General features: G+C 41.9%; 1 protein-coding gene and 1 long non-coding RNA gene across 3 annotated transcripts; both read left to right on the top strand.

Moving 5' to 3' along the window:
* Positions 1-4,258: 4,258 nt before the first annotated feature.
* On the top strand, positions 4,259-8,221 carry LOC135481282 (uncharacterized). Of its 2 annotated transcripts, none has more exons than XR_010445983.1 (5): positions 4,259-4,570; positions 5,101-5,227; positions 6,212-6,303; positions 6,683-6,715; positions 8,084-8,221. It is a non-coding gene; the product is annotated as an uncharacterized LOC135481282 (long non-coding RNA). The 2 variants fall into 2 exon arrangements; XR_010445982.1 differs by having other exon boundaries at positions 6,683-6,721.
* A 6,742-nt stretch (positions 8,222-14,963) lies between these two features.
* On the top strand, positions 14,964-22,865 carry LOC135481283 (uncharacterized). The gene is made up of 6 exons (XM_064761132.1): positions 14,964-15,053; positions 15,944-16,067; positions 16,641-16,732; positions 17,259-17,400; positions 21,440-21,531; positions 22,653-22,865. The coding sequence occupies exons 1-6, from the start codon at positions 14,984-14,986 to the stop codon at positions 22,766-22,768; spliced, it is 636 nt and encodes a 211-aa protein (XP_064617202.1). The 5' UTR covers positions 14,964-14,983; the 3' UTR covers positions 22,769-22,865.
* Positions 22,866-22,876: the final 11 nt, after the last annotated feature.

Raw genomic sequence — 22,876 nt, 5'->3', positions numbered from 1 at the left:
AGTTAGTCTTTCAAAGCGCCCCTTGTTTCGCATTACCGTGTGTCCACAAAGGCACAGCAAGCGTACCAGCACTTACAGACCCAGGAGTACGCTCTGTGAGATAGCGGACAAGGTGAAATCAGCAGTGACACACTTCATCCTGTCATCATTCACAAATACGCACAGAATGCATTCATGAGACAGACAGTTGATCTGTTACGAATGTATGACTATGCGAATGGCCACACGACTGCCGTTGATAGTTTATTGTCCACAAGTTTTATTGTCAACAAGGCTTAGCAAACAGGGAGTGGGGGATCTATCCATTACGAATAGAGAACCGGGGATAAGCTCAAGTCTCCCGTGACGTCGAGATAGAAAGTCAGTTGCCTTCTTCACGTTCTTACTTCAAACCATTTCTTAGGAATATAAAAGAGCTGCATATTTGGTGTATGTGAAAATGAGAAATTATATTGACGGGTTTAAGATATCTAAAAGTGAAATTGACGTTTGGTATACGTAATGCATACCAAACGGTCCAATAAACAAAATATTAATTCACTGATAAACTATACTTAATAAGGTAAAACACAGTGGGCTAGGAGTAACACAGGATAATACGGGTCTCATAAATAAACTGCTGTATGAGATATGTACATATACTATTGTGGATATTACCGGTCACATACATATTCTGCTGTGGATGTTACGGGTCACATACATATATGGCTGCGGATATTACGGGTCACATACATATACTGCTGTGGATATTACGGGTCACATACATATACTGCTGTGGATATTACGGGTCACATACATATACTGCTGCGGATATTACCGGTCACATAAATATACTGCTGTGGATATTACGAGTCACATAAATATACTGCTTTGGATATTACGAGTCACATACATGTACTGCTGTCAGATATGGTCAGCCTGTACAACTAATCTTTTTCCACTACCAGGGATATATTAACTGTATTAATGAACTTGAAATAGCTGTCAGAAAACAGTCTGTGGGCAATCTGTATCCTGAATAACATACCCCGAGATTCTATGTTTCAGCTTTCAGGTGACGATTGTCAGATGGCCTTTAGTGATAAGTTCGAAGACGTCCTCATCTGAAAACAATTTTTTTTCATTTTTTCATCACTTTTCTTTCTTTTTTGTCTTTATTCTTTTCATTCGTGAATATGTTGATTTAAATTCCTGCTTACAATCGAATCTAAGAACACAAACGCATCTACGTTTCGACTTAACTGGATTTGCCTTAGGCCTACTTCTGATGCGTCGAGTGGCTATTAGCAGAACGTGTATATGACTAAAAAGTTAATCTCCTGTACTTAAATATACACGTAGTGATGAACTTGTTGGGGATGCTCTAGTCAAACGCCTGTACTCAAATATACACGTAGTGATGAACTTGTTGTGGATGCTCTGGTCAATCGCCTGTACTTAAATATACACGTAGTGATGAACTTGTTGGGTATGCTCTGGTCAAACGCCTGTACTTAAATATACACGTAGTGATGAACTTGTTGGGGATGCTCTAGTCAAACGCCTATACTTAAATATACACGTAGTGATGAACTTGTTGTGGATGCTCTGGTCAAACGCCTGTACTTAAATATACACGTAGTGATGAACTTGTTGGGGATGCTCTGGTCAAACGCCTGTACTTAAATATACACGTAGTGATGAACTTGTTGGGGATGCTCTGGTCAAACGCCTGTACTTAAATATACACGTAGTGATGAACTTGTTGGGGATGCTCTGGTGAAACGCCTGTACTTAAATATACACGTAGTGATGAACTTGTTGGGGATGCTCTGGTCAAACGCCTGTACTTAAATATACACGTAGTGATGAACTTGTTGGGTATGCTCTAGTCAAACGCCTGTACTTAAATATACACGTAGTGATGAACTTGTTGGGGATGCTCTGGTCAATCGTCTGTACTTAAATATACACGTAGTGATGAACTTGTTGGGTATGCTCTGGTCAATCGCCTGTACTTAAATATACACGTAGTGATGAACTTGTTGGGTATGCTCTGGTCAAACGCCTGTACTTAAATATACACGTAGTGATGAACTTGTTGGAGATGCTCTGGTCAAACGCCTGTACTTAAATATACACGTAGTGATGAACTTGTTGGGTATGCTCTGGTCAATCGCCTGTACTTAAATATACACGTAGTGATGAACTTGTTGGGGATGCTCTAGTCAAACGCCTGTACTTAAATATACACGTAGTGATGAACTTGTTGGGTATGCTCTAGTCAAACGCCTGTACTTAAATATACACGTAGTGATGAACTTGTTGGGGATGCGCTGGTCAAACGCCTGTACTTAAATATACACGTAGTGATGAACTTGTTGGGAATGCTCTGGTCAATCGCCTGTACTTAAATATACACGTAGTGATGAACTTGTTGGGTATGCTCTGGTCAAACGTCTGTACCTAAATATGCACGTAGTGATGAACTTGTTGGGGATGCTCTAGTCAAACGCCTGTACTTAAATATACACGTAGTGATGAACTTGTTGGGGATGCTCTGGTCAAACGCCTGTACTTGAATATACACGTAGTGATGATTTTGTTGGGGATGCTCTCGTCAAACGCCTGTACTTAAATATACACGTAGTGATGAACTTGTTGGGGATGCTCTGATCAAACGCCTGTACTTAAATATACACGTAGTGATGAACTTGTTGGGTATGCTCTGGTCAAACGCCTGTACTTAAATATACACGTAGTGATGAACTTGTTGTGGATGCTCTGGTCAAACGCCTGTACTTGAATATACACGTAGTGATGAACTTGTTGTGGATGCTCTGGTCAAATGCCTGTACTTAAATATACACGTAGTGATGAACTTGTTGGGGTTGCTCTGGTCATCTGCACAAGTCAATGTGAATCTGGGCCTCGAAGCAGTCATTCGTAGTCGTGAACCAAGAAGGACGTTCCAGGTATTTGAGCCATTACAAGGCATATATGTGTAGCGATATATACGTGTAGAGGTATATTTGTGTCGAGGGCATTTTATAATTCTGTGAAAACCCATCAGCCATGCTGGTCTCTGGTTGTGCACTGGTTCAGATAGCTAATTAGAGATCAGTGAATACATTGAACATTCTGTACAGGGTTGACTTGTTCGTATTCAGACGCATGGTGCATTGAGTAATTTCACTTAACTTCGCTGCAGAAGAAGCTACTGTTGTTTTGTTAAATATTTAGCATGTGCATATGTTTTTATATTGCTAAAGCAGATTCGCCTGCTGTAGGCTGCTATATCTGAAGACGAATTAGACTGAGCAACCTCGTTCACTTTTCCTCGACATGCAGGAGGAGCATCGTTCATGTGCACTTTTCCTCGACATGCAGGAGGAGCATCGTTCATGTGCACTTTTCCGCGACATGCAGGAGGAGCATCGTTCATGTGCACTTTTCCGCGACATGCAGGAGGAGCATCGTTCATGTGCACTTTTCCTCGACATGCAGGAGGAGCATCGTTCATGTGCACCTTTCCTCGACATGCAGGAGGAGCATCGTTCATGTGCACTTTTCTGCTATATGCAGGAGGAACCTCGTTGGTGTGCACCTTTCTGCGATGTGCACGAGCAACCTCGTTCATACGCACTCTTCTGCGATATGTACGAGCAGGCTCGTTGATGTGCACGATATGAACTAGAATACTGCATGTAAGGACATCAAGGCTCATAAATATTCAACTGGCTGACTGTCTTCAAGCTGTCAACTGAGAACGAGCATTTGACCAATCATCGTTTCAAGAAGGCCATGCGATTATCCCCCACGTTGATTACATATCTTCTGTGACGCCCAGATAGGTATGAAAGTAGGCGTCCGTTTTGCAAGAACTAAGCCGAACGGTTTTCTTCATCAGATGTGCATAGATTATCCTGCATACATTAACCTTCGTAATGAAAGGAAGAAAGTATACAAAGTAAGAAATTAAGACTGTACACAGAAGCAGTTAAGAGTTTTCAATGATGTCTAAAACTTACAGAATATTCAAGCCCCATAAATATAATCAATATCAAAGTCGTGTTCGGTGCTAGTATATCAAACTACGTAGGTCTGGTTTCTTTGCCACTGTTTATTATCACCAAACTATTAAAGTTATCAAAAATTACCAAACTTGGCATAAAGACCCACCTACGGACCGACCGATTCAGCGAACATACATTTTATAGATGCCATTCTCTGTCTGACTGACAAGTTGTTCACGTGTGTTACAAATGGTGCTTAATCTGTTGACCAGTTCAAAGCTATCATCTCTTAACTGTAAATGTCATCAACACGTTTATCAAATTCAAGGCTTAAGCAAATTTAGATTACAATTTCATCCTATACAACTTTATGAATGTCAAATCAATCATACAAGCAAGGTCACACGGGCATCTGGCTGCCAGCGATGTGACCTGGTCAGTCAGGGCTCCATAAAAAGGCAGGAATTTTTCCCTTTAGTTACAGACTACCCACACACGAATCATCATGAAGACTGCCCTTTGTTTCCTGCTCTGTGCACTTTTTACAGTATTCTCAAAGGCGAATCCAACTCCAGGTAACTACATTACATTTTCTCTTTTTTCTTTTAAACTTAAGCATCTCGTTTTCTTGTTTTAATTAAAGCGTAAATAATTGGTAGATGCACAAGACAAATAGTTTAAAGTTAAACAGAAAATGTTGCTATTTTCGAATATTCACACTGAACACGTCAGTAACATTTATAATAGTAAATATTGTCTCTCCAACTATGCATGTTTAATCGGGATCAGGCAGAAAGATGGCGGACACTGTCAGTACTTTGTATTCACAGTATCCATGTCTCTATCATTCGTCCATTTATCAATATGCTACTCTACAATATGGAATCAGAAGTCACCCGTAACCTTTGTCAGAATATTAGGCGCATGTCAACTTCAGGAGCATTCACTCTTGAGAAAAACTCTGCTCCTGCACTTTATCTCGGAGATTGATGAAACAGTGACACCTGTCAGCTTATATTGTCAGTGGTACACCATTGTAACGAAAAGAAGCTGAAGGCGTGAAATAGAGGCTCATTTATTCATCAGATAAATTCATTTCTCACAGAACCCTGCGTAGACGCTCTCGGGCAACCTGCGACGGAATGGAGTCTCTGTTCGTCCAGTCCATGTTGCGTTGTTCAGTGTAGCTGTTTGGAGATCTACGGAGTGCGCCAGGCCGTCTGCCGACAAGCGTAAGTCATACATAACTCTTAACACAGGTTAAGCAAACGTTTCACTCTCCACAATGATGCATGAGAGCTCAACCCGAGGAAAGGACCACATAAATCCTCTCTATAGATACATAGGCATGTGGCCTAAACCCATGCTGCCCCAAGTACTCACTCACTGAAGCCATGCTGCCCCAAGTACTCACTCACTGAAGCCATGCTGCCCCAAGCACTCACTCACTGAAGCCATGCTGCCCCAAGCACTCACTCACTGAAGCCATGCTGCCCCAAGCACTCACTCACTGAAGCCATGCTGCCCCAAGCACTCACGCACTACTAAAGCCATGCCGCCCCAAGCACTCACTCACTCACTGAAGCCATCCTGCCCCAAGAACTCACTCATCATGCTGCCCCAAGCACTCACTTACTCACTCACTGAAGCCATGCTATCCCAAGCACTCACCCACTCACTCACTGAAGCCATGCTGTACATGTAACCTTTATGGGCATTATCCATCAGGAACATATTTATTCAACGTTTGCTAGTGACTTTGTGCCCAGGACAATAGTTCATGGAATACGGCTGCAATGGATTTTGCCTATTTCTTAATGTAAAGAAGAAATGTATCTGTGAAGTGATGAAGTGATTTCTGGGGTTTGGTTAAATCATCCGACAAGAATTTATCCGTCCTCGAGGTCTCTTTAGTTTGGCCTAGTCAGTTATAGCTAATCAGAATCCACTGATGCCTTGAAAGGCTGGTGGTGTATTTTAAACTCTCCATTGTTAGGGTCGTCGACTTGTTCAGGGGGATGCTTTTATAATGTTAAACAACGGTCAAACAAAGAAGTAGAATTTTCACGTATCCAAACTGCTGGCTTGACGTCAAGTGAGAAGGCCTATGGGACTATACTCCCAGGTAGAACGGGGACTGACTAATATCTCAAACACCAAACCAAACTCCCATGTAGAGGGCTAGGGTAATATCGTCGTCGTCTCTCTCTCCACAGATGCCCATACTTTATGCCATTGCCCGGATGTAAGTTTCTAGAACCCATTCACAACGCCACGCACATGGACTGCTGTAGAATTGAGTGCACAGGTGAGATTACTTTATCTACCTTTTGTAGTATCTATAAGCCCTTATATGATACTGGCGGCCGTCGTATCAGTGAAATATTCTTGAGCACAGCGTAAAACACCAACAAAATAATAAATAAATAAATCCTTCAATGGGCCTTGGGTTTTTGTGAAGAGGTTTGTCAGGGAGGTCTATTTGGCTTTGTCGCAGTTTTCCCCCACCCCATAATCTTCAATCCGCCATTAAACACCAACAAATTTAATTTAAGTTAAATGAACTAAATGAAGGTCACACATATTATTTTAACTTGGCAGAATTGGGGCTTTGGTAACCTTACATGTGAACCAAAAGGTTACATGGAACAAACCACTTTGTAACAAATAACCTCTCGTTGTTGTAGTGCCACAGTTGGAGGAGCCGCTCAGACTATAGAGTACGTGTGAGTTGACTTATTTTTATATTTCTACATGTCGTTACTGGTGTTAAGAAAATACAGACCTTAATATATTAAGGTAAAGCAAATATCGCGGGAATAGGCGACAAATCCTTTATGGTGACGTCATCACAATAGCTGGATCCTGGGAAGAGGTCATGATTCGCTGGACTGAGTCACTCATTGATAATAAACGACAAATTGCATTGCAAAACAGCTTTTAGAATTGGCTTGTTTGTCTGTACTTTGTGACCGTGACTCTAAGTGCATGATTCCGATATATTCATATATCAACTTTCCCCATCAAATAATTATCATCCTGTAACGCTCTGTGGCAAAACATTTAACCTTTTAACTAATTACATAGTACACTTCATAGATATCGCATGTTTGGAAAAATACCAAGGAAGCCCAATGAAAATGTTCTGAGTGCCTGTTGATATTCAGTAGCATTACATGTGTTGTCTCAGTCCAGTCACAATTATCAGACTGGTATATAAAACAGAACCAGCAACAACATAATAACACAAATGACATGATACTGTTAAGCATCTTAGCAATAACGCATTTGATTAATTTTGTAGTTCGTATCTTAGGGTCGCCAGCACCCTAATTCCGCCCCCATCTTCGCTGTTAGCAGCCATGACGTCATCTGAGGGTTGTCTGTCAAAGTTGGGCTTTCTTACGACGGACGTCCATGTTGATGTTTATGAATGTGACGATGACAAAGCAATATGAGCAATTCTTGCATTTGTACCTACCAAATTTTGTAGATCACACTGTGCTGGGGGGAGGGGATGGGTACAAAGCTACTACAATTTAAGAATTGACATACAGAGCTAGGTTCAAATCTTAATGATATAAACTGACGAATGGGGGCTGAATTTCACCGGATTCTTGTAAACATTTGCCAACACCACTTTTACTCTCGATGTTTGTATATTATACTACATCAACGCCAGACTCAAGTTATACAATGAAAGACGTCATTCTAAACGCCCTCGCCGGTTGTAACTTTTACAAGCAATATGAGATGTCGTAATTCCTGTCGTAGCAATGAAAAGTGTGCAAATGTAGCTGTCAGTGGGGTCAACAGAGACCGCGAAGAGGGCATGACAAAACATTGTATATCACCGAGTAACACGCCTAGTTGGTTGATAGATCATAAAAGTTTAATGTTTTTAATTTCCGGGCAGACCATGTTTCCAGGACAATCAGAGTCAAAACCACTGTTTTGCCTGACCAACTTCCAGGCACACTGAATACGCTGAACCAACTGTATGTAAAAATCCGCCGTCGTGTAGCCAATCAAAACTCGTCAAATCGCTATACATGTATAATGATATTGTTTACCCTCATCATTTTCAGCTTGATGAAGATCTGACAGACAATACCGGTGACCCGTTGCTCTCCTGAAAGCAGCTTGTATTTCTCGCTTACTCACACCTCTGTGCAATTGGTGTAAACTTTATACATACAAGACAATTGTCCCAAATAAAGTTGTCATGGTGCTAAAAAGGAAGTGTTTGCATTTTTCTTTCCTGACACAACGTTCCCTGGACACAATGTTCTCCTGACACAACGTTCTTCTGACACAACGTTTTCCTGACACAGCGTTCCCCTGACACAACGTTCTGACACAACGTTCTTCTGACACAACGTTCTTCTGACACAACGTTCTCCTGACACAGCGTTCCCCTGACACAACGTTCTTCTGACACAACCTTCTCCTGAAACAACGTTCTCCTGACACAACGTTCTTCTGACACAACGTTCTCCTGACAACAACTTTCTCCTGACAACAACGTTCCCCTGACACAATGTTCTCCTGACAACAACCTTCTCCTGACACAACGTTCTCCTGACAACAACGTTCTTCTGACACAACGTTCTCCTGACAACAATGTTCTCCTGACACAACGTTCTTCTGAAACAAAGTTCTCCTGACACAACGTTCTCCTGACACAATGTTCTCCTGACATAACGTTCTCCTGACACAATGTTCTCCTGACATAACGTTCTCCTGACAACAACTTTCTCCTGACAACAACGTTCTCCTGACACAATGTTCTCCTGACAACAACGTTCTCCTGACACAACGTTCTCCTGACAACAATGTTCTCCTGACACAACGTTCTCTGACACAATGTTCTCCTGACATAACGTTCTTCTGACAACAATGTTCTCCTGACATAACGTTCTCCTGACACAACGTTCTCCTGACAACAACATTCTTATGACACAGCGTTCTCCTGACACAACGTTCTCCTGACACAGCGTTCTTCTGACGTAACGTTCTCCTGACACAGCGTTCTCCTGACACAATCTTCTCCTGACACAATCTTCTATTGACACAGCGTTCTCCTGACACAACGTTCTCTTGACACAGTGCTCCTGACAAAGTGTTCTCCTGCTTCAGTCTTCTACAGTGCCCCTTTCGCAGCTGATTATTTATGCATTTATCTGATTAGTGTTTCACACCGTCCTGTACTCAACAATATTTCACTTATACGACGACCACAAGTATTATGGTGGGAGAACTATCAACACTCGACCATCAACAGGTTGCTGGCAAACCCTCTCACGTACGATCTGAGAGGGAGCCACTAAAAGCTGAACTTGAACTCACTAACCACTATGCCATGGAGGCCAAAGGGAGTTATATAGTATGTGTGTAAAAGCATTACACCTGAGGCACACACACTGAGTTATACAGTATAGGTTTATATATTTATTCCGTTGTTGGTAAGCGCCATACAGAAAAGCTGTATTCAATACTTTGACGGTGGTCAGGTTTATGGGTAATGGAAAACAGAGCACCCGCGTACTTTAAAAAAACCCTAGACTTAATGCCGCAGCCGACAGAGCAAGAGCTGGATTCGAGCCCACCACCTCAGCCTTATAGCTGCTTCGAGACAGCGCCTTAGCCATCTCATCAATCGAGGCCAATATACAGCGTCCATGTAGGTGTGAATCTATACATCTAAAGAGACATCTGTGGCTTTCGACAATACGAACGTTCCAAGTCAATAATAGCAGGCCGAATCCGCAAAACGACGTACAACACAAAAGAACTAAGAAAGTAAGTAAAGTACGAAGCTATGACGAAATCATGCAAAGAGAAGCAGACAGCAGTTTCAAAGATGTTTGAATCTGCCACATCTGAGATGCATGTTTAGACATGGATGACGACAGCACTATAACGACATGTACCGGTATATAGAATTTGAATAATAGTTTATACAGGACAGCAGCCGACGGTACGCTTCCAGTGCTGAAAATGGTTGGATGTAATATGACAGACTATGACCTTGTCCATATGCTGAAAATGTAGATATACGTTATGTTTATTTATGTAGTTCAGTGATGCTTACGCCATACCCAGAAGGATTTCGCACTATGCGCGAATATTGCAGAGTCTGGCGGGAATGCCCTGAAGAAATCTCCCACCATAAAGCCTCATTCGGAGACTCGATGACGAGGTACACAGGCGATCCATATGATCAAATTAGAACACATCGTTTTCTTTTGTGACGTTGCAGTGCGTGTGTACTTCATATATGTTTTATGAGCACAAGCACACCGATAATTGTGACGTAATAAAGGAAATAACGAATAAGTTCACACCTATGGATCGTCTTAATACAGGCAGGAGTTTTACGAGTTCCCCTATTAAAGTGACAGTAGGTTACACTCGTACGGTCAAGCTACACTGCAAGAATTTTTTTTAAATCCTTTTTATTTGTACTAAGTCAGATAAGTCTTTGCCTCCTCGTGACACATATGATCAAACGGAAACTTTCTAAATGTGGTTCCGATAACAATTTAACTTATGCTATTACGATGACTCAGTGAGTCATAGAACGAAAACATGCCTGAGTTACACTCTGAAACCAGGCCTTTGTTGTGTCCCTATATCTAGAAAAATACCTGACTTACACTCTGAAACCAGGCCTTTGTTGTGTCCCTATATCTAGAAAAATACCTGACTTACACTCTGAAACCGGGCCTTTGTTGTGTCCCTATATCTAGAAAAATGCCTGACTTACACTCTGAAATCAGGCCTTTGTTGTGTCCCTATATCTAGAAAAATGCCTGACTTACACTCTGAAACCAGGCCTTTGTTGTGTCCCTATATCTAGAAAAATACCTGACTTACACTCTGAAACCAGGCCTTTGTTGTGTCACTATATCTAGAAAAATGCCTGACTTACACTCTGAAATCAGGCCTTTGTTGTGTCCCTATATCTAGAAAAATGCCTGACTTACACTCTGAAATCAGGCCTTTGTTGTGTCCCTATATCTAGAAAAATACCTGACTTACACTCTGAAACCAGGCCTTTGTTGTGTCCCTATAACTAGAAAAATGCCTGACTTACACTCTGAAACCAGGCCTTTGTTGTGTCTCTATATCTAGAAAAATGCCTGACTTACACTCTGAAATCAGGCCTTTGTTGTGTCCCTATATCTAGAAAAATACCTGACTTACACTCTGAAACCAGGCCTTTGTTGTGTCCCTATATCTAGAAAAATACCTGACTTACACTCTGAAACCAGGCCTTTGTTGTGTCCCTATATCTAGAAAAATACCTGACTTACACTCTGAAATCAGGCCTTTGTTGTGTCCCTATATCTAGAAAAATGCCTGACTTACACTCTGAAACCGGGCCTTTGTTGTGTCCCTATATCTAGAAAAATGCCTGACTTACACTCTGAAACCAGGCCTTTGTTGTGTCCCTATATCTAGAAAAATGCCTGACTTACACTCTGAAACCAGGCCTTTGTTGTGTCCCTATATCTAGAAAAATACCTGAGTTACACTCTGAAACCAGGCCTTTGTTGTGTCCCTATATCTAGAAAAATGCCTGACTTACACTCTGAAACCAGGCCTTTGTTGTGTCCCTATATCTAGAAAAATGCCTGACTTACACTCTGAAATCAGGCCTTTGTTGTGTCCCTATATCTAGAAAAATGCCTGACTTACACTCTGAAATCAGGCCTTTGTTGTGTCCCTATATCTAGAAAAATGCCTGACTTACACTCTGAAACCAGGCCTTTGTTGTGTCTCTATATCTAGAAAAATGCCTGACTTACACTCTGAAATCAGGCCTTTGTTGTGTCCCTATATCTAGAAAAATGCCTGACTTACACTCTGAAATCAGGCCTTTGTTGTGTCCCTATATCTAGAAAAATGCCTGACTTACACTCTGAAATCAGGTCTTTGTTGTGTCCCTATATCTAGAAAAATGCCTGACTTACATGTACACTCTGAAATCAGGCCTTTATTGTGTCCCTATATCTAGAAAAATGCCTGACTTGCACTCTGAAATCAGGCCTTTGTTGTGTCCCTATATCTAGAAAAATACCTGACTTACACTCTGAAACCAGGCCTTTGTTGTGTCCCTATATCTAGAAAAATGCCTGACTTACACTCTGAAATCATGCCTTTGTTGTGTCTCTATATCTAGAAAAATGCCTGACTTACACTCTGAAATCAGGTCTTTGTTGAGTCCCTATATCTAGAAAAATGCCTAACTTACACTCTGAAACCAGGCCTTTGTTGTGTCCCTATATCTAGAAAAATGCCTGACTTGCACTCTGAAATCAGGCCTTTGTTGTGTCTCTATATCTAGAAAAATGCCTGACTTACACTCTGAAACCAGGCCTTTGTTGTGTCCCTATATCTAGAAAAATGCCTGACTTACACTCTGAAATCAGGCCTTTGTTGTGTCCCTATATCTAGAAAAATACCTGACTTACACTCTGAAATCAGGTCTTTGTTGTGTCCCTATATCTAGAAAAATACCTGACTTACACTCTGAAATCAGGTCTTTGTTGTGTCCCTATATCTAGAAAAATGCCTGACTTACACTCTGAAATCAGGCCTTTGTTGTGTCCCTATATCTAGAAAAATGCCTGACTTACACTCTGAAATCAGGTCTTTGTTGTGTCCCTATACCTAGAAAAATGCCTGACTTACACTCTGAAATCAGGCCTTTGTTGTGTCCCTATATCTAGAAAAATGCCTGACTTACACTCTGAAATCAGGCCTTTGTTGTGTCCCTATATCTAGAAAAATGCCTGACTTACACTCTGAAACCAGGCCTTTGTTGTGTCTCTATATCTAGAAAAATACCTGACTTACACTCTGAAATCATGCCTTTGTTGTGTCTCTATATCTAGAAAAACACGTTCTTTCACTCCATCAACTGGATCGCACTAACCGTTCTTTTACTCCATCAACTGGATCGCACTAACCGTTCTTTCACTCCATCAACTGGATCGCACTAACCGTTCTTTCACTCCATCAACTGGATCGCACTAACCGTCCTTTCACTCCATCAGCTGGATCGCACTAACTGTCCTTTCACTCCATCAGCTGGATCGCACTAACCGTCCTTTCACTCCATCAGCTGGATCGCACTAACCGTTCTTTCACTCCATCAGCTGGATCGCACTAACCGTTCTTTCACTCCATCAGCTGGATCGCACTAACCGTTCTTTCACTCCATCAGCTGGATCGCGCTAACCGTTCTTTCACTCCATCAGCTGGATCGTACTAACCGTCCTTTCACTCCAGAATGTTTCACCCACATGTTATATCCCCATCCCTATATTATACACCTTACATTCAATGTGTAGGCCTAATATTACACGCCATACATTCAAGGCGCAAGCTAACACTTCACACCGTACATTCAAGGTGTAGGCCTAATATTACACACTATACATTCAAGGTGTATGCCTAATATTACTTAATGTTAATAGGCTTAATGTTACACACAGTAATTTTAATTTATTACATTTCTTGGCAGAAGTGTTTAAAGCATTAAATATAGGAAATAGTCTGAAAAAAAACAGATTTAGGAATTCCAGAGGAACGAAAGCAGGACGTTCGGTAAATAAACGAAAATAAATAAATAAATAAATAGAATGCATGCGTTTAAAGCATTCTTGCATAATACAGTTGTTACTTGTTTATGGCACATAAGCTCAACAGTTCTCAACAGTCATCATCCTGCTGACTTCAGATCTTTGCTTCGGTCTTCTACACCGCTCATATCTGATCGCGCGTATCTCATGGAGTTAGTGTAGTAAGTTTCTCCGTCCGATCTCTGGGGTCATAAACAGCAGAATGTCACTCACACTCCATGCCTATGCGGAGATTAAAATCGCCTCAACAGAGCAAAGGAGTAACTTCCTTTACGACGTGATCAGTTTGTATACAAACACGCACTGAACTCCATGACAACATCACACTGCTGCACTCTCGGAGCTCTTTGACAACATGACACTGCTACACACACTGAGCTCGATGACAACATGACACTGCTACATGCACTGAGCTCATTGACAACATGATACTGCTACATGCACTGAGCTCATTGACAACATGACACTGCTACACTCAGTGACCTCATTGACAACATAACACTGTTACACATATTGAGCTCTATGATAACATGACACTGCTACACGCACTGAGCTCTATGACAACATGACACTGCTACACTCACGGAGCTCTTTGACAACATGACACTGCTACACGCACTGAGCTCTGACAACATGACAGTGCTACACTCACTCAGCTCTATGACAATATGACAGTGCTACACTCACTCAGCTCTATGACAACATGTATGACACAGCTAGAAATCAAACCGGAATGCAGATACCAGAATACCGCAATGAACCATGTATGGGTGTAATGATAGGCTTATATCATACCGAAATAGCTTATTATTTTTTATACCAACATGATTTTAATGTTGGAAATATTCGTAATTCACAAAACTAAGCTATGTGATATGTGGATGCTATGAAAATCACTTTAGAAAATGATACATTTTAATGATTGGTCGTTCAGCACAGACTCAAAAACAAGCTTTTTACCGACAGGGTAATTGAATGCACTGGAGTAAAGTGGCATATTAGAAGTGAGTGAGTGAGTGCTTGGGGTTTAACGTCGTACTTAGCAATTTTTCAGTAATAATACGACGAGCATATTAAAAGAGATTAAATCTAAATAATGTGGGTCATTAATGAATGCCACGTTTATGTTACACACATGTAACAGTTCAGTTATCTTATATGTTTTCAAATACTAATTTAATTCCAGTTTTCCCGCAGAAGGGCTTTTGCGGAAAGGTTAATCTGATAGTCTTAATGATTAAGACCATAGACATAATATAATAGTCGCCGTCGGCTGCGCCGTGGATGTAATAAAGGACTGTCCCCATACCACTGGCATTTAACTGACGAATTACCATGGAGTGGACAACCATTACCATTCTGTGGGCACTTTTAACAACATTCGCCGAGGCAACTCTCGCCGGTGGTAAAAATCTGCTTTTCTTTATTTGGAGTTTGATCTCTAATTTCTGCTTTAAAAAATTTGTCCAGAGATTACAATAGTCATTTTCCCTTGCGGCACGTGTTGCCTTCGGTACGCGTGTACTTATCATGACGACTAAAGATCACCAACAGTGAAATGATGAATCTTTCTGTCCGTGACATGAAGACGTTTGTCTTTTTGGCCAGCAGTTGTCTTTCCTGACATTCTCTCCTAAATTAGCAGTTTTTGTTGTCCTTAGGCTTTGGTTCAAACTATAGGTGAGCTCTAAGAAAAGTGTGCGCTTTTCATAAAAAAACCCTCATGTTATTTCATAACCTTTGGGACCAGATTGAATTGGGGCTTGTAGAGACACATAAGTGTTGATTACAAAGCAGATGTATAGGTGTGCGTTGTATCTCGTCTTTGTTTCCGCCGCACCCAGGGTAGATTGCACGGTGTGGTTACATTGTCTCATCGGTATATGGTAGATGTTATTCACTGGCTCTGTTTCTCATCTTTGTTTCCGCCGCAACCAGGGTAGACGCCACGGTGTGGTTACATTGTCTCATCCGTATATGGTAGATGTTTTTCATTGGCTCTGTTTCTCATGTTTGTTTCCGCCGCACCCAGGGTGGGCGCCAATGTGTGGTTACATTGTCTCATCGGTATATGATAGATGTTTTCCACGTGCGCTGTATCTTGTCTTTGTTTCCGTCGCACCCAGGGTGGGCGCCAGTGTGTGGTTACATTGCATCATCGGAATATGGTAAATGTTGTTCACCTGCGCTGTATTCTGTCGTTTTCCCTCAGAGCCACAGAAGGTTTATACATTGTCTCAATGGAATATGGTACCTATTCTTGAAGTGCGCTGTATTTTGTCTTTGTTGTTCAAGAGCCCTGTGTTGACGTCACCGGAGCGCCTGCATCAGAATGGCAGCGCTGCCAGGGTTCTTGCTGCTCGGCACGATGTTCATGTATTAACGTGGATGGAGAACCTCAGGCCGACTGCCAAGTCATGTAAGTAGTACACCATACCATAAACATGTAAAATGTAGGTCAGTTCTGTACTACAATGGTTAGGGTAGAAAGCGTCTGAGTATAATGGGACATTTCACATTGTGTAGTGGATAGAGTATGGAACCTCTGCATCATGAACAGGTGACACCACGCGATTTCTATAGGTCTTTTGGGGAAATTATTTCTTAAAATTTGTTATTTCGTTTTGGAGATTTGCTACCTTTGAGAAGGCTCCCTGCTCTTCTTTCAAGACACTCCCCAGTTTGAGCAGTTTGAGCAAACTGTTTGGAAATATGCACACTTAATATTTGTTGTTCTGAAATTATGTAATTGTGGTGAATCTTCACTGATAAAATAAATACGACCACGTTTATTTACGACGATAGACTGTCTATTCAGCTCTTCATATACAAGGTGTTCTGTCCGGAAGATACTGAGGTGACTTCCAGAACTACGTAATCTGTAAGAAGTTTCTCTCTGACGAGGTGATGGTCACTCGCAAAATTACAGAGTTTACAATGTATCCTGGGAATATAGCAAAGCTTAAATTTTAGTTGTTACCTCCCTTGCCAGCTGCGCAGGCATCGCCTTGAGACCCGGATGTCGCCTCCTCGAACCGTTCCAGAACTCCACACATATGGACTGCTGCAGAACGGAATGCACAGGTGAGATTGCAGGATGTTTGACTTTATCACAACCCACCTACGGCCAGACCTGTAATACGAAACTCAAATGCTAGAAATACGTTGGGAGTATGGTTTGATAGAAAGGGATTCCACCGGTGATGGATGTTTTAGTAACACTGCTATGCTTTTAAGTTCATTTGTCCTTAAAATGTTATGCCAAAGAATGCGTTGGATCAGACCTGCCCCATTCGCGAAATGTTTTGTTAGCTAATTAACATCTTTCAAACCGAGTAACAAATACTGGGGACGAAGAAATTGCTTGGAAGAGCATCTAGAAATGGAACTGATTTCCGTTAGACAGGTACTCCAGAAAGGGGACTAGCCTTAGACCAGTGAGCTGGTGGGTTCTTATCCAGATCCTACTCGATCCATTGCCAGATTGAATCAGCTGTTGTCAGGTATCTGGAACCAGGTGTGCTGGTTATCTCCTAGTTCTTCCCAGTTTTATAAGCTCTGAAAGATTTCCTTGATGCACATTCATTCTTATTCATTTCTTACCTTCCAGAACAAACATGCCAATCATCCAGTGGACGACATTTTGGGGAAGGAGAGCGCTGGACGGAGTGTAATCTTGACCAGGGATGTTGTTGGAGAAACTGTCAGTGTGTGAGGGCCGGGAACCATCTGCTAGGAGTGTGTGAGCAAGAGTAAGTGCGTGACGGTCGGTTATCACCTATTGGGCCTGTCAGCCAGAGTAAGTGTGACTGTCGGATATTATCTGCTGAGTATCTGTGAGTCAGAGTAAGTGTGTGACTGTCGGTTATCACCTGTTGGGTTTTGTGAGCCAGAGTAAGTAAGGTTGGTTCTCATCGGTTGGATTCTGTGAGGCAGACTAAGTGTGACGCTCGGTTATCACCTGCTGGAGTCTCTGTGAGCCAGAGTAAGTGTGTGACGGGCGGTTATCATCTGTTGGGTTCTGTGAGCCAGAGTGACGGTTGGTTAACATCTGTTGGGTTCTGTGAGCCAGAATAAGTGTGTGACGGTCGGTTATCACCTGTTGGGTTCTGTGAGCCAGAGTAAGTATGTGACGGTCGGTTATCATCTGATGAGGTATCTGTGAGCCAAAGTAAGTGTGTGATGGTGGGTTATCGCTCGGTGTAAGAATCACAGAGACCAGCTGCTGGGGTATCTGTTAGTCAGTTTAAGTGTGAGAGGACAGGGGACTACCTGCTGGGGTATCAGTTGGCAGGGATAATTCTGTAAGAGCCGGGACCACCTGCTGGGGCTTAAGTTGGCTGGTGTAAGTGTGTGTGAGTCGGGGACCACCTGTTGATTTTTTACTGAGTCGGCGTAAGTGTGTGAGGGCCGGAGACCACCTGGTGGAGTATAAGTGGGCCGGTGTATGTGTGGGAGGGTCGGGGGACCACCTGCTGGAGTATAAGTGGGCCGGTGTAAGTGTGTGAGAGTCGGGGATCACCTGATGGGGTTTCAATGGGCCGGTGTAAGTGTGTGAAAGCAGGGGACCAGCTGTTAAGCTATCAGTCGGCCAGTTTAAGTGCGTGAAGGCCTGAGACCACTTGCTGAGGTATCAATGGGCCGGTGCAAGTGGGAAAGGACTGGAGACTACCAGCCGAGGTATCTGTGAGGTTTTGAAGAATATTTAATTGCAGCCCTCATCATCCTTCCACACATGGTGCAAGAAGTGTTTTAATCCACGTTTTTAGAAAGAGATTGAAAAGAAAGAGTGTTTATCGAGTTGTGGAAACTGTGCAGTAAAATAATGACAGTGGATAAAGTTTACAACTGTTCCTTGTGGCTTTTTTTCGCATTTTTACAAATTGTCCCGCGGCGTTTTCTCGGTACATGATTACAAGTTTCTATGCACCTGTATCTATGCAGCTGCTTATCAGTACACGAGTACAAGTTTCTATGCAGCTGCTTCTCAATACATTACCAGTTTCTGTGCAGCTGCTTCTCTGTACATGATTACAAATTTCTATGCAGCTGCTTCTCAATACATTACCAGTTTCTGTGCAGCTGCTTCTCTGTACATGATTACAAATTTCTATGCAGCTTCTTCTCGTTACATGGTTACAAGTCTCTATGCAGCTGTTTCTCTGTACATGATTACAAGTTTCTATGCAGCTGCTTCTCGGTACCTTCTTACAAGTTCCTATGCAGCTACTTCTCCGTACATGATCACAAGTTTCTATGCAACTACTTCTCAGTACCTTATTACAAGTTTCTATGCAGCTGCTTCTCAGTACCTTATTACAAGTTTCTATGCAGCTGCTTCTCAGTACATGATTACAAGTTTCATTGCAGCTGCTTCTCGTTACATGGTTACAAGTCTCTATGCAGCTGCTTCTCAGTACATGATTACAAAATTCTATGCAGCTGCTTCTCGGTACCTTCTTACAAGTTTCTATGCAGCCACTTCTCCGTACATAATTACAAGTTTCTATGCAACTACTTCTCAGTACCTTATTACAAGTTTCTATGCAGCTGCTTCTCAGTACCTTATTACAAGTTTCTATGCAGCTGCTTCTCAGTACATGATTACAAGTTTCTATGCAGCTGCTTCTCGTTACATGGTTACAAGTCTTTATGCAGCTGCTTCTCAGTACATGATTACAAGTTTCTATGCAGCTGCTTCTCTGTACATGATTACAAGTTTCTATGCAGCCACTTCTCAGTACACGATTACAAGTTTCTATGCAGCTGCTTCTCGTTACATGGTTACAAGTTTCTATGCAGCTGCTTCTCAGTACATGATTACAAGTTTCTATGCAGCTGCTTCTCGTTACATGGTTACAAGTCTCTATGCAGCTGCTTCTCTGTACATGAATACAAGTTTCTATGCAACTACTTCTCAGTACCTTATTACAAGTTTCTATGCAGCTGCTTCTCGGTACCTTCTTACAAGTTTCTATGCAGCCACTTCTCCGTACATGATTACAAGTTTCTATGCAGCTGCTTCTCAGTACATGATTACAAGTTTCTATGCAGCTGCTTCTCAGTACCTTATTACAAGTTTCTATGCAGCTGCTTCTCGTTACATGATTACAAGTCTCTATGCAGCTGTTTCTCGGTAGATGATTACAAGTTTCTATGCAGCTGCTTCTCGGTACCTTGTTACAAGTTTCTATGCAGCTGCTTCTCCGTACATGATTACAAGTTTCTATGCAACTACTTCTCAGTACCTTATTACAAATTTCTATGCAGCTGCTTCTTGGTACCTTCTTACAAGTTTCTATGCAGCTGCGTCTCCGTACATGATTACAAGTTTCTATGCAGCCACTTCTCAGTACCTTATTACAAGTTTCTATGCAGCTGCTTCTCTGTACATGATTACAAGTTTCTATGCAGCTGCTTCTGAGTACATGGTTACAAGTCTCTATGCAGCTTCTTCTCGTTACATGGTTACAAGTCTCTATGCTGCTGCTTCTCTGTACATGATTACAAGTTTCTATGCAACTACTTCTCAGTACATGATTACAAGTTTCTATGCAGCTGCTTCTCTGTACATGATTACAAATTTCTATGCAGCTGCTTCTCGTTACATGGTTACAAGTCTCTATGCAGCTGCTTCTCAGTACATGATTACAAGTTTCTATGCAGCTGCTTCTCGGTACCTTCTTACAAATTTCTATGCAACTACTTCTCCGTACATGATTACAAGTTTTTATACAACTACTTCTCAGTACATGATTACAAGTTTCTATGCAGCTGCTTCTCAGTACATGGTTACAAGTTTCTATGCAGCTGCTTCTCTGTACATGATTACAAGTTTCTATGCAGCTGCTTCTCAGTACACGATTACAAGTTTCTATGCAGCTGCTTCTCAGTACATGATTACAATTTTCTATGCAGCTGCTTCTCGTTACATGGTTATAAGTCTCTATGCAGCTGTTTCTCTGTACATGATTACAAGTTTCTATGCAGCTGCTTCTCGTTACATGGTTACAAGTTTCTATGCAGCTACTTCTCCGTACATGATTACAAGTTTCTATGCAACTACTTTTTAGTACGTTATTACAAGTTTCTATGCAGCTGCTTCTCAGTACATGATTACAAGTTTCTATGCAGCTGCTTCTCGTTACATGGTTACAAGTCTCTATGCAGCTGTTTCTCGGTACATGATTACAAGTTTCTATGCACCTGTATCTATGCAGCTGCTTATCAGTACACGAGTACAAGTTTCTATGCAGCTGCTTCTCAGTACATGGTTACAAGTTTCTATGCAGCTGCTTCTCTGTACATGATTACAAGTTTCTATGCAGCTGCTTCTCAGTACACGATTACAAGTTTCTATGCAGCTGCTTCTCAGTACATGATTACAATTTTCTATGCAGCTGCTTCTCGTTACATGGTTATAAGTCTCTATGCAGCTGTTTCTCTGTACATGATTACAAGTTTCTATGCAGCTGCTTCTCGTTACATGGTTACAAGTTTCTATGCAGCTACTTCTCCGTACATGATTACAAGTTTCTATGCAACTACTTTTTAGTACGTTATTACAAGTTTCTATGCAGCTGCTTCTCAGTACATGATTACAAGTTTCTATGCAGCTGCTTCTCGTTACATGGTTACAAGTCTCTATGCAGCTGTTTCTCGGCACATGATTACAAGTTTCTATGCAGCTGCTTGTAGGTAAAGGTCGGTGGTTTTTGTCATTCATAAAACCGATTCCCTGTCGTACTTGTGATAGTTTGTGTACTTGATAAAATGTCTGCTTATTTTTAGGTGCTTGTCTGCCCAGCTGCCAAGAGGTTGCTTTATCGCACAGTCAGTCGAAACTGATGGCGTACAAAGGTGTTGTAACATCAGATGCCCTTGTAAGTAGGACAGGCTCACAGTGGTGTTATTCCTTGATGATAATTACTTTAAATTCTAGGCAATCTAGACAGGTGCTAGACTGAGTGCAACTTAAGTCAAGAGGTTTGTCAGCTACCGGCTTATGAACTGTGGCTTTAAGTCAGGAGGTTTGTCAGGTACCTGCTTATGAGCTGAGGCTTTATGTCAGGAGGTTTGTCAGGTACCTGCCTATGAGCTGCAGCTTAAAGCCAGGAGGTTTGTCAGGTACCTGCTTATGAGCTGTAGCTTGATGTCAGGAGGTTTGTCAGGTACCTGCCTATGAGCTGCAGCTTAAAGCCAGGAGGTTTGTCAGGTACCTGCTTATGAGTTGTGGTTTTATGTCAGGAGGTTTGTCAGGTACTTGCTTATACGCTGCGACTTTATGTCAGGAGGTTTGTCAGGTACCTGCTTATAAGCTGTGGCTTGATGTCAGGAGGTTTGTCAGGTGCCTGATTATGAGCTGAGCCTTTGTATCAGGAGGTTTGTCAGGTACCTGCTTATGAGCTGCGACATTATGACAGGAGGTTTGTCAGGTACGTGCTTATGAGCTGTGGCGTGATGTCAGGAGGTTTGTCAGGTACCTGCTTATAAGCTGTGGCTTGATGTCAGGAGGTTTGTCAGGTGCCTGATTATGAGCTGAGCCTTTATATCAGAAGGTTTGTCAGGTACCTGCTTATACGCTGCGACTTTATGTCAGGAGGTTTGTCAGATACCATCTTATGAGCTGTGGCTTGATGTCAGGAGGTTTGTCAGGTACCTGCTTATGAGCTGTGGCTTGATGTCTGGAGGCTTGTCAGGTACCTGCTTATGAGCTGTGGCTTGATGTCTGGAGGTTTGTCAGGTGCCTGATTATGAGCTGAGCCTTTATATCAGGAGGTTTGTCGGGTTCTTGCTTTTGAGTTCTGGCTTTATGTCAGGAGGTTTGTAAGGTACCTGCTTATCAGCCCCGGCTTTATGTAAGGTTTGTCAGGTACCTATTAGCAATTAATTAATTAGCAATCAAACCGAGCTAAATCCATGGCCAACAGGGTGTTGTATCACCACCAGATTTTAATTTTGTTCACTTATGTTTTATCGCTTTTGTTTTTTGTTTTTTTATCAGTCTTACAGCACGGATTCCCAGATCTCTTAAGCCAGGATTCCCAGATCTCTAAAGCCAGGATTCCCAGATCTCTAAAGCCAGGATTTCCTGATGGGAGTGCCATGATGGTACAATGAAGCCTCTTGGAAATCAGTGGGACGCGGTTTCACTGAGTCTCACTCATAATGTGTATTATCTATTGCATTAATAAAGAAACCGTTTGCAATTCCTTCTGAAAATAAATA

Source organism: Liolophura sinensis, unplaced genomic scaffold (genome assembly GCF_032854445.1).
Source record: "Liolophura sinensis isolate JHLJ2023 unplaced genomic scaffold, CUHK_Ljap_v2 scaffold_14, whole genome shotgun sequence".
NCBI lineage: Eukaryota > Metazoa > Mollusca > Polyplacophora > Chitonida > Chitonidae > Liolophura > Liolophura sinensis.
This window is presented reverse-complemented; position numbering and strand designations above follow the sequence as displayed.